This window comes from Mizuhopecten yessoensis, unplaced genomic scaffold (assembly GCF_002113885.1).
Source record: "Mizuhopecten yessoensis strain PY_sf001 unplaced genomic scaffold, ASM211388v2 scaffold8811, whole genome shotgun sequence".
Lineage (NCBI taxonomy): Eukaryota > Metazoa > Mollusca > Bivalvia > Pectinida > Pectinidae > Mizuhopecten > Mizuhopecten yessoensis.
The window spans coordinates 1,586,896-1,604,439 of record NW_018407733.1 but is presented as its reverse complement, the minus strand read 5'-3'; the positions used below and the strand labels follow the sequence as shown (position 1 = coordinate 1,604,439).

At 38.6% G+C, this 17,544-nt stretch overlaps 3 protein-coding genes across 3 annotated transcripts; 2 read left to right on the top strand and 1 right to left on the bottom strand.

Annotated features, from left to right (window-relative positions):
• Positions 1–2,041: 2,041 nt before the first annotated feature.
• On the top strand, positions 2,042–8,830 carry LOC110456631 (glycoprotein 3-alpha-L-fucosyltransferase A-like). Its single transcript, XM_021507468.1, has 2 exons — positions 2,042–3,348; positions 6,831–8,830. The coding sequence occupies exons 1-2, from the start codon at positions 2,243–2,245 to the stop codon at positions 7,150–7,152; spliced, it is 1,428 nt and encodes a 475-aa protein (XP_021363143.1). The 5' UTR covers positions 2,042–2,242; the 3' UTR covers positions 7,153–8,830.
• On the top strand, positions 7,572–10,962 carry LOC110456630 (glycoprotein 3-alpha-L-fucosyltransferase A-like). The gene is made up of 2 exons (XM_021507467.1): positions 7,572–8,830; positions 9,513–10,962. The coding sequence occupies exons 1-2, from the start codon at positions 7,596–7,598 to the stop codon at positions 9,841–9,843; spliced, it is 1,566 nt and encodes a 521-aa protein (XP_021363142.1). The 5' UTR covers positions 7,572–7,595; the 3' UTR covers positions 9,844–10,962.
• Positions 10,963–15,929: 4,967 nt separating this feature from the next.
• Positions 15,930–17,132, bottom strand: LOC110456622. The gene is made up of 2 exons (XM_021507456.1): positions 16,866–17,132; positions 15,930–16,620 (listed from the first exon to the last, which is right to left on the bottom strand). The coding sequence occupies exons 1-2, from the start codon at positions 17,130–17,132 to the stop codon at positions 16,123–16,125; spliced, it is 765 nt and encodes a 254-aa protein (XP_021363131.1). The 3' UTR covers positions 15,930–16,122.
• Positions 17,133–17,544: the final 412 nt, after the last annotated feature.

The following is a 17,544-nucleotide window of genomic DNA, read 5'->3' as shown; positions in this document are numbered from 1 at the left end:
AGGAAGCCATCAGCCAAATATGAAGATTCTATACCTTTTAATTCTTCAGAAGAAGTCGTTTGAAGTTTTTGACATATTTGACCCCTGTGACCTTGAAAGCAGGTCAAGGTCATTTTCGTTCTCAAACTTTGTAGGGCTCCTACCAACGAAGCTTTCAGCCAAATATCATGACTCTAGGCCTGTCCGTTCTTCAGAAGAAGTTGTTTAAAGAAAAAGTTGACGGACGAGGACGCACGGACGGACGGACGGACGGACAGACAGACGGAAGACGGACGGACGCCGCGCCACGGCATAAGCTCACTTGGCACTTCGTGCCAGGTGAGCTAAAAATGTGTCAGACTGCATAAATGATAGATATGACCCTCATCCCCCTACATCGACCCCATTATTCTACCCCCACACACCACCCCTGCAGGTTGGGAATCGGGAAAAGTGTATCGTAGGAGGCGACTAATGGGGGAACCCCCTGCAGAATTGGCGATTTGCGTTGGTGTCCTTTATTTGGGGACACAAAAGCTACCACAATAAATCTGCTGCACCCATTGCAATATTTGGGATCTTTATCTTTCTTTCTACATCTAACTACCTTTTATTTCCTAACGCCTTGCTTGGCAACACCTCACTTTTGGCCTTAATGTTGAGCGTTCGCCCATGTGAGGAAGGTAATGGGCTCTGTCCCCTGGCCGGGACATACCAAAGTCCTTAAAAATGGTAGTTGTTATTTCCTGCTTAACGTTCAGCATTTAGGGAATGACAACAACTGCTTCACCCGTTGTCAGTATAATGTGACCGGGCGGAATGCTGTGCTGGGTTCCTTCGGCATGGTATTTCAGTGATATAGCACTATAAAGTCACATGGAGGCAGGTCCTTAAATGACCTTAGCTGTTAAAAGGACGTTAAACAAAATTTCCCCCCCCCCCCCACACACACACGCACGTTACCTCCCCTCATCCCTTTCCCCAATATACGCTTTGCTCCTCCTAGCGAGAAGTCTTCCGATATGTAAAACCAAAGTGTCCAGATTATCGAAGTTTCACTTCACAAATTCAAATGTCTGGACTAACGAGGGACCCATCAAAGATTGTCTGGACTATCAAAGACCCGTTGTACACAAAGTGTTCACACTATACAAGTTTTGCTCTGAACGCAGACCAGTGTCCTGACTGTCAAGGTTCTACTCACAGACATTCAACATATCCGCAATGTCGAGGTTCTAATACTTTAATAAGTAAAAGTGTCCGGACTAACAAGGTTCCATCAAACATACATCATAAAATGTCCGGACTAACAAGGTTCCATCAAACATACATCATAAAGTGTCAGGACTAACAAGGGTCCATCAAACATACATCATAAAGCGTCCGGACTAACAAGGTTCCAGCAAACATACATCATAAAATGTCCGGACTAACAAGGTTCCATCAAACACTCATCTAAAGTTAAAGATGAACTTAAAGCAAAGCCTCGGGTCTCCTGCTCAATATTTTATCCCTTGGGTTTGAATAACCGTATTCATACCTCACATCAGCGATGGATTCTATGAATACACAACCTATTGTTTCCTCGCTAACGAGAGTATCCATAGATATAACTCTACCAACTTATGTCCGGACCGGGGCTTCAAGCAGCTATTGAAAACAATGTATTTCCTTTCAAGGATTGTATTTTGTCCACTCAGTCTGGCAAGTAGAAATACACATGAGTATTTGTTTAAGCTAAAAGTTCAAGATTTACCTTCCTTAATCAGTATAGCCTATTTATAATGCTCAAATTTCCGGAGTTCAAATATAATTTGTTAAGCCGATATGAATTATATGTTTATTTTTCAACAAGAAAAGATTTAAATAATATACTGGCGTTCGTTTGTTTCATCTGCTTTTTTAATTCTTCGTTATGTTCCGACTAATCGACGTTTCGATGTGCGTGCCACGTTACGACGGAAGGTAGCTAATTTGCAACTTCCTTCATTGCACGTTTTGCAGGCAGGAACTTTGCATATGTATATATACATATACATAGCCCCCCAGGGTTAGCCGGGTACACACTTCGTATATACCGTCCTCAGAGGTCCTACCGCGTGTAAACAGACATTAGTTCACTGTCTTATTAAGCGAGGCGTAACGTATAGTAAGTACTGTATACATGTAGGGCGTCGGGAGTCGTGTAACAGTCATTCTATGTTGGCTAAACGAGTTCCCTGTATTTGTGAATGTGCAGAACAGGTGTACTTTCTATCAAACTATGGGACTACTGAGAAGAGTGTTCTGGACACGAAACACAAAATGGCAGGAAAAGGTATTTATTCTCACTGTCGTTATGGTAGTCTGTGTAACAGGAATGATCAATCTGAGACCGCATTACTTTGTGAGGCAGATGGAACACAAACACAACTCTCGCAATGTCATTATAACGAAGAAAATAACGTCAGATTATAATTATGTATCGGAGGATTTTCATTCAAAAATATTTAATTCAAGTTATTGTTTAGACATCTCGAAATCGCCGACAAGGACAAACTTAAATGTTGGTTTTGATAGAACCAAAAACCGGCTACATCCCATCAGATACTTTCCGCCGGAAGTTAACATTAGCGAATCGGAGAAACAACGTATTTTGCGCCTACTTCCGGACGATTTCCTCCATACGAATGCTCCGTCAGATCGAGTTTACGAACAATTAGAATATGTGCCGAGAACTTACTCCAGTAAATCGGATATCAAAGTTGTGTATATTTGGCACATGGAAAAATGGACAAACGTTCCCACGGGATTAGAATTCTTCAAGCACTGCAAGGTGAACCGCTGTAGTTTAACCCACGAGAGAAGTGCGGAGGCCACGGCTGATGCTGTTGTGTTTGCTAATTCTGGATTTCTACCGTTATCACCACCTTTTCAAAAATCATCTTCTAAACAAATTGCAATTTTAAACATCAATGAGAGTCCAGATAGATCGTGGCCAATGAATAACTATAAAAACTTTTTCAACTGGACAAACACGTATAGAGTAGACTCTACAATTTATGATCCCTATTTCAAAATTGGACGGAATTGTTGGACGCCTCCTGATATCCCGACCCCAGGTCGCAATTTCGCCGAGGGCCGGACCAAAAAGGTCGCTTGGATGGTTTCTAACTGCAATATTGTAAAGAGTGGACGTATGGAGTATGCAAGAGAACTGGGTAAACACGTGCAAGTGGACATTTACGGGCACTGTGGTCCACTGTCTTGTCCAGCGTCCAAACACAAAGAATGCGTCGAAATGACCAGGAGGGACTACAAGTTCTACCTGTCGTTTGAGAACCACAAATGCCACGACTATTTGACGGAGAAAGTGATGAACGCTTACGAGTAAGTTTTTATAAAACAATCATTCCTCTCATGTTCACTTTCTGTCATAAGAAAGAGGCCTTTTATCGAAAATTATGCTTTTCATATGCTTAAGAATAGTCTTCCTAGTGTTTAAACGTTTGATATTTAAAGTTCTTACATATACATATACTTTATACACATGAATACAGACAGACAGCATACACACAAACACACATCATTCATTTTATGTCGAAATCCCGACTTGAACCCTTACTTAGTTCATATATTTTACATGCAAAGAAATAACAGAAAAATAATAATGGTGACAATCGATACTATGATGAAAGACTGCCCAGAAATGAGTTATATCTATGTCAATATTTTAAAGCTCATCGACAATGATACAGCTGTTCATTTAAGACCTCTATTTTTGGCAAAATTGTCACAAGAAATGTTTCATGAATCGATGTTAGTTTCAGGACGCGGTTGTTGCAACGTGGCTAAACCATCACCATAGTCGTAATATCCGTATTATCTAAATAACAATAATACATGTGGCAACGTGAAAATCAACATCCACAGCTGTCTGTATATGGTGACATTTAGTCGTAAATGTTAATGTAAATGCGAACACAACGTCAGTTGCTATCTCATTATTCACTCTGTCTCATTGTTCACCCTGTCTCTTTGTTCACTCTGTCTCATTGTTCACTCTGTCTCATTGTTCACTCTATCACATTGTTCACTCTGTCTCATTGTTCACTCTGTCTCATTATTCACTCTGTCTCATTGTTCACTCTTTCTCTTTGTTCACTCTGTCTCATAGTTCACTCTGTCCCATTGTTATCACTGTCTCATTGTTCACTCTAACTCATTGTTCACTCTGTCTCATTATTCACTCTGTCTCATTGTTCACCCTGTCTCTTTGTTCACTCTGTCTCATTGTTCACTCTGTCTCATTGTTCACTCTATCTCATTGTTCACTCTGTCTCATTGTTCACTCTGTCCCATTGTTCATTCTGTCTCATTGTTCACTCTGTCCCACTGTTAACTCTATCTCATTGTTCACTCTGTCTCATTGTTAACTCTATCTCATTGTTCACTCTGTCTCATTGTTCACTCTGTCTCATTGTTCACTCTGTCTCATTATTCACTCTGTCTCATTGTTCACTCTGTCTCATTGTTCACTCTGTCTCATAGTTCACTCTGTCCCATTGTTATCACTGTCTTATTGTTCACTCTAACTCATTGTTCGCTCTGTCTCATTATTCACTCTATCTCATTGTTCACTCTAACTCATTGTTCACTCTGTCTCATTGTTCACTCTGTCCCATTGTTAACTCTATCTCATTGTTCATTCTGTCTCATTGTTAACTCTATCTCATTGTTCACTCTGTCTCATTGTTCACTCTGTCCTATTGTTCACTCTAACTCATTGTTCACTCTGTCTCTTTGTTCACTCTGTCTCATTGTTCACTCTGTCTCATTGTTCACTCTGTCTCATTGCTCACTCTGTCTATTTGTTCACTCTTTCTCTCTTTCCGACACTTCCATTAGACAGAAATGTATATCCTGTTACTGTTATTGTTGGTTTCAGTGAACTATTAAATTGTGAAATATAGTTTAAACTTTTTGTCATTGAAAAAGTCAACACGATCAAGTTCATGTTTACGACAAAATCACATGACGACAGTTTGGATGTAATTTGAACAGCCCATCCCTTTCAAGTGAATCTGTACCTAAGGGCTTCCCGACGTAAACTACTCACAACGCTAAATTTGATATTGTCGTGTCATAGCTTAATTATGGAGTTCGACATACACTTCCTGTACACAAATGTATAAAAAATGCATTTCATGGCGAAAATGACGCATTCAATATGCGTACCTGTACCCCTGGACCAAGGGCACATTCTCCATTAGCTACTGGCAAGAGGCCTGTCTGCTTGTGCCATCATGCATTCCAACACTTACGTAACAAAGGGACCTGATAATTTGTTACTGTTATATTTTGACCTAAAATAAGGTGTGAAGAGTAGTTTTACACGTTTAAGGGGTTTATATCAACTTTCGGTAAAAACGGTATATATACGGTACCTCCTACAGGTATATACGGTACCTCCTACAGGTATATACGGTAACCTCCTACAGGTATATACGGTAACCTCCTACAGTTATATACGGTAACCTCCTTCAGGTATATATACGGTAACCTCCTTCAGGTATATATACGGTAACCTCCTTCAGGTATATATACGGTTACCTCCTACAGTTATATACGGTAACCTCCTACAGGTAAATACGGTACCTCCTACAGGTATATACGGTAACCTCCTTCAGGTATATATACGGTAACCTCCTTCAGGTATATATACGGTACCTCCTACAGGTAAATACGGTAACCTCCTGCAGGTAAATACGGTACCTCCTACAGGTATATACGCTAACCTCCTACAGGTATATACGGTATGTTAATCGTAACATTTGGTACGATAAGCTGCTGTGATTCCGAAAAGCCCAGACATTTCTTCCCTCAAATTAACCAGCCAATCAAACCACATGTTTCGGTGGTGGTGGTCACAGGGATCTGATCATTTGTTACAGCTATATTTGGACCTAAACTGAGGTGTTCAGAGTAATTTTACATATATAATCATTGGGCTTGGCATTTGTACCGAAAAATCGAAACCCTTAAAACATGTAATACTAGTCTTAACAACTCAGTGCAGGTCCTAACATAGGTGTAACATCTTCTCGTGTCCCTGTGTTAGAGGTGTCTGTTGCAGTCGAGCTCTTTAGAGACAGGATCTTCGGGGTGAAAATATAGGCAACTGTCGTAGCCTGTCTCCGGTATCCTATACAATACACTTTATTTAACGTCGGATATTTAAAAAACATCTCTCAGGTGTGAATCTCGGCGTAAAGTTGTCTGGGTGATTTCTTGGAACACACCCATACCCCAATAGCGACGGAATTGCCGGTTGACATCCGGGTACTACTGTGGATGATCTCGACATTGTATATTTGACGTAACTAGGTTATGTTGTCCCCCCAAATCGCTAGTAGTTTGACCTCAGACGATAAAATACTATTTGAAAACATCTTTTATCTTTATATTGTACATATTGACTCGGAGCTACATGACAACAAACAGTCTCTATTTTACGTAATCCTAGTCTGATACGGAAGTAAAATTAGACATTTTCGTTTTGTTAAGGCCGACTGATGGTTCAACTTTGATCTGAGGTGTGAACAAGTAAACGAAAGATGTAATTATAATATACAATAACTACTTGATCACATGATTTTCAGCACAATATTTTATGACGAATTTATTGATTGATTAATGAATATCAATAAATCAAGGATGATTTCAGCATTTCTTTTACATATTAAACATACCGGAAACAATTTTTGAATACAATTGTATATTGTTTTCTGGATTACCTTCAGATCATATTAGAAGGCATTATTTTATTTTTAAATATAGATATCTAATGTATTCCATCTTTTTGATTCCAGTGCGGAGCTGATACCCATAGTATTAGGAGCCAGGAAGGAAGACTACGCCCAAGTATTACCTAAACATTCTTACATCCATGTGGAAGACTTCGAGTCCACTCAAAAGCTAGGCGAATATTTAAATCTGTTGGACAAAAATGACACCTTATATAATGAATATTTCAAATGGAAAGAGACAGGAGATAAAATCATCGATGATTTGAATTGGTGCAGAGTCTGTACACTTCTCCATGAAACGTCACTTCCGTTAATGTGGTATGAGGACATCCAACATTGGTGGAAGCCAGATGGAGCCTGCAATGGTGCTAAAAAATGGGATTGATTGTTTTTTCTTTTCTTTCTTTTTTTCTTTTTTTTTCAACAACTTCACAAAGAGAGAATGGGAGGGTGGAATTTTAAACATTCATCAGTGAATTATTTTGTCTCCAAATCTATACAGGTGCTATAATTTGCCGATATCTATCGATAATGCCAGATTACTGCAGTAGACATGTCCGTCAGATATATGTCAATGCATGTATAGTCATAACCCATACCCGGATGTGTTCAAATGGCTAAGGCCAGTGTAGCCTAAGGCATTACTGACCAGGCGAAAAGAAATAGTGACTATAACGCTGGACCAAGTTTATATACTCGGACTATACATATATCGCTGTTGGCAAGTAACACCCTAGGCTCAAATGATGGTTGCCAAAATACCAGGAAGTACGGTATGTACTATTTTACTCCGAGGACGGTTTAACCATTTTCCGGACACAAGGGAATATGATACGGATGTCTGTTATTTGTGTACGTTGGTATCCAACTTTCGTACCAGTGTTTGTGGGTGTTTGGTTTTTTATTTTATTTAGCATCGTCTATAGAGCACAATTTCCATACAAACACGTTTCTATACAAAAAAGGATTTCGGAAACATTCGTTTTCGATATTGAATATGATTCAACAAAACATTCTGATAATACTATTTTCCACGTGGAGCCATGGAATTACGATTACGATTCGGACGACGAATTGTTGACAACTCCATCATCACTGAAAGTAGCATCAACTCGAACATATTCAGTCTCGACATCGGCTAAAATAACAGCATCATCTTCTACGGAAAGGTCAAGTGCGCTGCCACCTAAAGAACCTACTGAACTAACAACTAAATTCCAGGGAAGGACTTTTCAGAAAATAGCGACTCTGGAAATTTATGATTCAAAGTTTACAGACGAATTTGACCACGGTGTGTCTCGTGACATACTGGACCTACTGCCTGTTCGGACTCACATTTTAGACATGTCAATCCCTGAAAAAGATGTGAAATATAACGCTGGACGAATTTTCCATCAACTGAATCACGTGTCAATAAAGTATAACTCCGCCAATGTCAAGGTTGTTTATCTCTCAGGAAAGCAAGGTTTTTGGCACCATCCGCCAGGGATGGCGGCGTTTGAGCAGTGTCGTATAAAGGCATGTAAGATAACATACGATACAAAACATGGAGCTGACGCTGACGCAGTTGTGTTTAGTAACCCTGGGCAACTTCCACGGATACCTCCATTTCCGAGGAAGTCTCCGAATCAAGTATGGGCGGTATCTATGATTGAGTGCCCAATGAATTCTAGGACGCTGAAAAAGTACAACGGACTTTTTAATTGGACCATGACTTATCGAACTGATTCAGTGATAGAAACACCGTATTTCAAATACCAGAAATATAAGGACGTTTACACTAAGACAAACATTACGACAAATTACGCCAATAGGAAGACAAAAAAGGTTGCTTGGTTAGTTTCTAATTGCATGATGACAAGAAGTGGGAGGATGGCTTACGCTAAAAAACTTGCCAAATATATTGAAGTAGATATCTATGGTGCATGCGGAACAAAACGCTGCCCCCAGATAGAGGATGAAAAATGTATGCGCATGCTCGAGACTGATTACAAGTTTTACTTGGCATTCGAAAACACCAAATGTCTGGATTACGTCACCGAAAAAGCCGTCAAGGCGTTAAAGTAAGTGATCTTTATTTAAGAGTAACGCAGTTCAAATTTCATTTCTTCACTCTTAATTATGTTGAAAATAACGCATTGATTTGCTTGTCGTGAGCTTAAAACCTATATACATGGAACATTGTAGGTATGAATTGCAGCTAACCCGTCTATTCGGTAATCAGAAGAAGTACGTACGCTCGTACCAACCGGCGAACTGTTTTTTGGAGCAAAAACCACAAAAATATACTCATCACAGTTTTATTATTGTGTGAGAACGGTACATACGTTAACGGATCCCAGTGTAACTTTGATATATCTAAGATTTGTTTGCTGTGATCTGGTGTTTTAACGGTGGATATAATGGGTTATATTTCAATATTAAATACATGTTGTTGTGTGTACAATGGTACAGGTTGTACTTCACCTCAGTAAATAAATCGGCTGCTAATCCATGGTAAAAAACGTTTAGACTGTTTGTAACCATCGGAAAAAATACGGCGACAAATTATGGTAACACTAAAATATAGTTGTTGTTACACATGGGATTTCTGGGCCAATATATCTTTTTAACGGTTCTCTTATCCTTTTCTGATTATTTATTAAATTAGTTTATTTATCATTTTCCAGATATAGCTTAAGATATTGTGTTTGATTTTCGAATCTAATTATCATTATTAAAACTGTTCTTTTTGTCTCTTTTCAGAAACAAAGTAATACCAATAGTGCTAGGCGCCCCGAAGGCAACATATCAGTCGATACTACCAAGCGGATCTTTCATTCATGTAGAGGACTTCCGGTCTCCTGAGGAACTTGCGCAGTATTTACACAAATTGGACAAAAACGATACTTTGTATAATGAGTACTTCCGTTGGCGGGAGGAGGGCGAGTTCATTGAAACAAAGCCATGGTGTCGACTGTGTGGGCTTCTGCATGAACCCCTCCTGCCCCCCGTGTGGTACAATGACATTGAACAGTGGTGGCGACCAAAGGATGTTTGTATCGGTAAATCGGATTGGGCGGATACATTGTCATGACGGTGAAATCAATAAAAATAAAACCTGACCCTGTCATGAAATTTACGTACTATAAGTATGTTCCAAGCATCACTACGTGTAATTCACAGCAGAACAGATTGATAGTATCGTCTTTCTCCAAGCAAAGGAAGAAGGAGGAATGGTCGACATGTCAAGCTGACAAACATGAAGCTTACCAATCCGGGGGTTGGGATCCCAAATCTCAATCACTAGGAGTGATTTTTCGGATACGTTTATCCACCAACTTTGCAGTTTGCAGTCCCCGTCCTAGAATGAAGGCAAGCTTAACACGGTGACCTGGAAGTAGGACCTGCTTTAGGATGATACAATACATCTAATATGAAAGATTTTTGTAATTTATGATACGCAAACCCGATGAATGGTTCAGTGTACACATTTACTTGTTTGTCTAGTGGGGCTACATGTTTCTTGCTAATTTTGTGTCTCTGCCACAAACAACCCGCTACACTATTGACTATTTTTGCTCAGTCCCGACATGTTTCTATGGTGTTTAGTAACAGTAATTGGTAGGAGGAAAGCTGCAATGTTTCCGTTTGTGTGAGGGATTAAGCCTGGGGAGTAAAAATCAAAAGAGGGAAATCTCAGCCCTCGGGGTAAGATTAACTGACGTATAGCTTTGTCCGACGTCTCGGGTTTATATAGATGAATTTACCCGTTGTGTGGAGATTTACCTGTCTTAATTTCAATGTGAGGAAAGGGAACCTCGATAATTCATTCACCCTTTTTACAAGCAAAAGTGGCTGGTTTAGGAGACAACTCGATTACTGGGACAGTTTTTACAGGAAAAAACATACTTATGTATCCAAAAATATGACAACCGGATAAGTGGTGGCTGGATGATCGAGGTTCGACTTTAGATCTATACACGTGATTTTAAGAGCAAAGTTAACGTTATTCAAAGTCTTGTTAGTTTGACAAGTCTTTAACAAAGTATTAAAATCCTGACGTTAAGCTAACCATACATTGAACAACTTGGCCTATATTGTATTATTATTATTTATTTATTGTTGAAAATGATTTATTTTAAATAAATCTGCTGTGTTGAAACAGTTATTTATTTGTTGCTTTTAGACTGAAAAACACCAATTAGAAAATAAAATTAAACACAAATAGAAAATATGATCATATTATGATTGCCGGACGAATTAGGTTAAGGTGATTGTATCTCCAACGAAGGAGAGCTCCAATTCGACATCATCTGAATTACGAATGCCAGACCATTTACCACACAGAACAGCTTTACACATTTATTAGAATGATATATATTCGCGTCCGTCACAGATTAAGTTTGCTGGGTGATTTTTTGTCAATGCCTTACGGATTGGGACTCCGAGGCTCCGCACCAATGTTTATTCTTATATTTCTCTACAATAACAATTAATCAAAGCTTAAACACCACAGTAATATAATTGATTTACATTGTGTATGCGGTTTGGCGTATTTGTTTCAACGAATATTAGAAAAATGAATACTGTCTATACTGAAATGACTTAAATGATATGACGTAGTAGAATGAGATATACAAGCAAACTGGGAAAAGGCTGGAAGTTCACTGTTACATTAGTAATTATCATTACTGGGAATAGTTTCAAATTCAAAATCCCTGCTACTATTTTCTTTAAAGGAAATAATAGAATTAAACATGATAATAAAAATAATAATAATCCGAGGTTCTTATATACCGCTTTATCACAACCTAGTGCGTAGGTCGTCTCAATGCGGTTCACAAATTATTATGCGCCTTTGCAACCAGGCAATATCTTTCTCTACTCTCTGGGGAGCATACAGCCGGTGCTGCAATTTCGGCGCTCACAGCTAGCATTCTACAATTCTAGCACCGCCCAACCAAGTGCTCATTTACAGCTGAGTAGACTGGAACAAGCGGAGTAAAGTATATTGCTCAAAGTGTCTTGTCGTGACTCGAACCCGTAACCCTTCGGCCACGAGACCGGAGTCCTACCACTACACTACCGTGCCTCCTGAACATAAAGTGAACCTCTAAAAAAATTCATACATTAAAACGTTACAGGACTTTAGCTTAATTGAGCGCTTTTAAATACCGCCCAACTAATAACTTAATCTCAAGATTTAGAGATTTTACATAATATAACAACAACAACAACAATAACATCAACAACAACAGGTTGCACAGGGGAAGGCCACACTTGTCATTGATATAATACTGAATAGCCTTGTCTCTGGGACGAATGCCTTCAAAACAACTTAAAAAATTGCCGTTTCCCTTATATGGCCTCACTTCCGATTACTCCCGGATAAAACAATCTCTACATTTATACAACATTGAATTTTCTTGTCCAAGGGATGGAGCATACCATGTTAAGTTAAAATAGTTTCACTCGTATTGAAGGAGACGTTTTTTTTTTAAAAATATATACGAGAAGAGCCGATGTGAAAGCCGACATAGACGAGTAGTGATTTGGCCACCACTACTGACCCACCAGCCGGAGGATGTAGTGATTAAGGGTCGAAACATCTGAAGAGGGCTGGCCATCACCTGATGACGTCAAATGAGGCTTCGCGACTAGAATGACAGCAGTGACGGACTACAAGTCAAGGATGTCACAAGATGCAGAATCACCATCATCTGTAAGCAATAACCCNATCTGAAGAGGGCTGGCCATCACCTGATGACGTCAAATGAGGCTTCGCGACTAGAATGACAGCAGTGACGGACTACAAGTCAAGGATGTCACAAGATGCAGAATTACCATCATCTGTAAGCAATAACCCCTTTATGGCCTCACTTCTCTTTTTCACCCTAGATACATCCTTCAGTTATACAACGTTAAATCCCATTCAGCCTGTGGGGTTCCGAACCACAGGGACCTGATAATTTGTTACAGCTATATTTGTACCTAAACTAAGTTGTTCAGAGTAATTCTACACGTTAAGGAGTAAGATCAACTTTCGGTATAACATCATCATTTGGGTCGCATTTTTACCGAAAGTTTATCTTAACCACGAAAACGTGTAAAATTACTCTGAACACCTTGGTTTAGTTCCAAATATATCCGTAACTAATTCCCAGGTCCCTGTGTTCCAAACAAAATAAGGATAGTTTATTCTAACTAAAGGAGCAATAATTAAGAACGGAATTCCCAGTTTCCCTATACAGTTTCAATCTTCCGCCCCGGAGGAGATTCTTACCCCTAAATCATTATTTTCCTTGTAAAGAAGTAGTCCTGAACCCGTTGAAATCATGGTACACAGGTAAAGAAACACATGTCATCATTATATATATATCTCCTACAAAAACCTTGTGATTCGAAAGAAACAAATGTCACCATTATATTCTAGATACTAATAGCTTTTGAGTATATTTTCTTGCACTCCTTAATCCGGATTAGTGTTATAGTTGCGTTATAACCTGGATGGGATGGATGTTGAAAGATGTGCTGGGTGTCAAGAGATGTGCAGAAGGATTTATGGGTTTTATTAAATGCTGTTAATCTGGACCGGAGTGGTGTTTGGGATGGTTTGTGGGAGGGGGAGGGGTTGGTTGTTTGATTGTGTGAGGATATTTTAGTGGTTGTTGTGTTTACATTTACGTGTATTTAATCATGTATACACATATATATAGTATTTTACTCTATTAGACATAAGGTTGCTGTGTGGTGGCAGACTCGTCCTTTTTATAAACGGAACTACCCGCACGTGGTCACAACACATACGTTGCAGCTTTCTTACATCAACCGGAAGTGAAATGTTTAAGTTTTTTTTTTAACTTAATAAATGTTTATTAGTTTTTGTAAGATTAACTTAATTTGTTTATTATTTTGATTGATTGGATATTGTTGTTATTACCCCATTCGCTGTGTTAGATAAACAGATATTGATTATTAGTTCATTATTCGTTTATCCCGTTATTCCTACCTAATTAATAGGGCCATATAGCACCATTGGCCTCCCTCCTTTACCCGCGCTAACCTTGTAGGGTTTGACGCCGAATGAGCGAGAGGACCTATTTTATGGGTCGTATTATACAGTTTATAGTGGTAATACATTTCTGTGCTACTTTATTTCCACCGTTTAAGCTTTGAACAGTCTAAAAACGGCGTACCGCTTCAGATTGTACATCGCCCCACGGTGGTACATATATATATGTATCCATTTGTAGGTACTCATGTATACATATATATGAGCGACTAGACATAAGATTGCTGTGGGGTGGCGGACTCGTCCTTTTTTATAAACGGAACTACCCGCACGTGGTCAGAACACATACGTTGCAGCTTTCTTACATCAACCGGAAGTGAAACTGATGTTAGTGGGGGTTTTAAATTTAATAAATGTTTATTAGTTTTTGTAAGATTAACTTAATTTGTTTATTATTTTGATTGATTGGATATTGTTGCTATTACACTATTTCCTGTGTTAGATAAACAGATATTGATTATTACTTCATTATTCGTTTATCCCGTTATTCCTACCTAATTAATAGGTCCATATAGCACCATTGGCCTCCCTCCTTTACCTCCGCTAACCTTGTAGGGTTTGACGCCGAATGAGCGAGAGGACCTATTTTACGGGTCGTGTTATACAGTTTATAGTGGTAATACAGTTCTTCCTATTCTATATCCTCCTCTTAAGCTTTGAATAGTCTAAAAACGGCGTACTTCTTCAGATTGTACATCGCCCCACGGTGGTACATATATATGTATCCATTTGAAGGTACTCATGTATACATATATATGAGCGGCTAGACATAAGATGGCTGTAGGATAGCAGATTCGTCCTTTTTTTAAACTGAACTACCCGCACGTGGTCAGAACACATACGTTGCAGCTTTCTTAGATCAACCGGAAGTGAAATGTTTTTGTTTTTTTTGAATTTAATATATGTTTATTAGTTTTTGTAAGATTAACTTAATTTGTTTATTATTTTGATTGATTGGATATTGTTGTTATTACACTATTCGCTGTGTTAGATAAACAGATATTGATTATTAGTTCATTATTCGTATATCCCGTTATTCCTACCTAATTGATAGGGCCATATAGCACAATTGGCCTCCCTCCTTTACCCGCGCTAACCTTGTAGGGTTTGACGCCGAATGAGCGAGAGGACCTATTTTACGGGTCGTTTTATACAGTTTATAGTGGTAATACAGTTCTTCCTATTCTATATCCTCCTCTTAAGCTTTGAACAGTCTAAAAACGGTGTACCGCTTCAGATTATATATCGCCCCACGGTGGTACATATATATGTATCCATTTGAAGGTACTCATGTTTACATAAATATGTTCGACTGAACATAAAATTGCTGTGGGGTGGTAGACTTGTCCTTGTTATAAACGGAACTACCCGCACGTGGTCAGAACACATACGTTGCAGCTTTCCTATATCAGTCGGGGACTGGTTTGTTATATGGTTATTTTTCTATTGCGTATCCTTTATTTCAACTTAACTTTTTACCCTGCTTCCATCCCTTGTTTTATCAAAAGTGACTTTCCCACCTGCAGGATGTATGAGATATATATTGCTATAAACGATTTTCGCTAAGTCACTTTAGAGTTATTTCCCTTATTTCTTGGGCGTCAGGGGTGTATTATTTTGTTTGTAGGTTTACAGAATAGGTGATTTGGTATTTTTATGTTATGAGAATCTGGTACCTTCAGTTATAAATGGACATAGCATATTAAAAGGATTTTCTTCATTCTTGGATTTTCATGAAAAAACTACCAAGGACTGATAAAAATATGCCATCTTGATAATTTTTAGTAATAAATTGTAGGAAAAGGGCTTAATATAAGTTGTTATATAAATTACAATAAAATATGTTTAAAACAAATCTAAACTACATAATTACACAAATTGAAAATTTATCTTCCGGCATTAGAATATAGCTAGGTTAATAAATCTTATATAAAAAAAAACACCTTTCGGAACTTTTATGATTTTTTTTTATGCTCGACAACAGTGTTTTGGGAGTGATAGTACCACGAGCCAAATAAGGATTGCAACCCAGGCCCTCCGGAAACCATAGGGTTGCCCCAGTAATTTTTGTATTTATACATATGTACATTTACATATGACAATTAAATATTTACAAATCTGCATTATAAACATTATTGTCTGAATCTGGAAGCCATTTCCCTTTCTTGCAGATAATGATGGATCCCTTCAGTTTTCTCGAACTAATGTTTCTGACGTACCACGATGTGACGGACTTCATAGATGTCTTCACTATTTCTCTCGATTTCATAGCCTTTGTTACCTTTGGTATATGTTTTACACCTATATAGCCAAGCTTAAGGTCCTTGCTATTAACAGTAACATTGGATTGTCTTCTTCTGACAAAAGTCTGACTGGCACAAATGGACATTGTCTTAGGGCACTCTGCACATCTTTTAAATTTTGCCGGTAATGTTCCCCGTATGTTGATCCTCTTATCTGAATGATGGAAGTGTAATGTTCATCCTCATCACTATTTGGTTCCGAACTACTTTGGTCGTCATCCTCATCACTGTCACTGCCCAAGTCAGTAAGTTCAGTTCTTGAAATAGCATTATTTTCAATTTGCACAAAGATGCTTCCTCCACCAAGACATGAACATTGTTGAACTTGATCTAGAAAGTTCAGATTGTGAACAGGCATACCGGGTAGATCTAGAGCATTGATATGATCAGGTCTCCCTTGGAAAGTTGCTCCTGGAACAATGGCAAATGACCATACTAGTACAGCCCAAGGCTCCCTTCCAATGCTAAAATTACCACTGGCTGCATCTTTGTAAAACTGAAACAAAAGGAAAATATTATATAACACACAAAGAGAACTTCGTCATAGAACACCATAAAATAGGTATATGTATAAAACACAATTGCAATACATGCACAAATGTACATGGTGTCGGTTTGCACTGTTTGAAGACCCAATTTGTTCATTTGAAAGAAATCATCGGTTTTCAAAAACAAGAAATATTTCCCAATAATTCGCTTCGTTTTTTCTTGGATTTGACTTTGTAAGAAAAACAAAAATACCTTAAAATTACAAGAATTGTTGACTAGTAGCAAGGCTGGTGACGTTTTGTTGGCGAATGTTGACTCCAGTAACTCGTCGTCGGCGAACAGGATGCAACGTCTAACAGCAGTCTTGTTTGCTGGCGCTAGGTGTCCTACACGAACTTTTACTTTTATACTTGGACAGTCTCTCATTTGTACAGTGTAGACTTTCTTATTGATACAGGAAAGCCAAATTCCAGAGGAATCTAACCAAGAGCTTGTTGATGTTGACACTTCGACCGCCATTTTTGAACTGACAAACCGACATCCGGCGATCGGTAATATAGTCTGTATTTGCGTGCCGTGTGCAAAACGAAACACTTCCTCTGGGGTTGCCCTACCCACTACCGCTTTATCTTAAAGGAAATTAAGGGGAGGTAACTGTTTGTATGAAAAACTACTGTGGGATTCTCAGAAGTAGTGTGCCTGCTGTTGAAAAAGTGTGTTTTTAAAAACGTACGCTCGTAATATATACAAACAGTTACCTCCCCTTAATTTCGTTTAAGATAACACCGTAGTGGGTTCTGTTTTGAGTACAGTAGAACGCCGGGTATTATTACTCCGGTTTGTTAAGAGATGCGAGTTAGGTATGATAGCTCAACAAAGACTCTAATTTCAGGTAAATTCTCTCCTTGGCAGCCGAGCTAACATAAAGGTG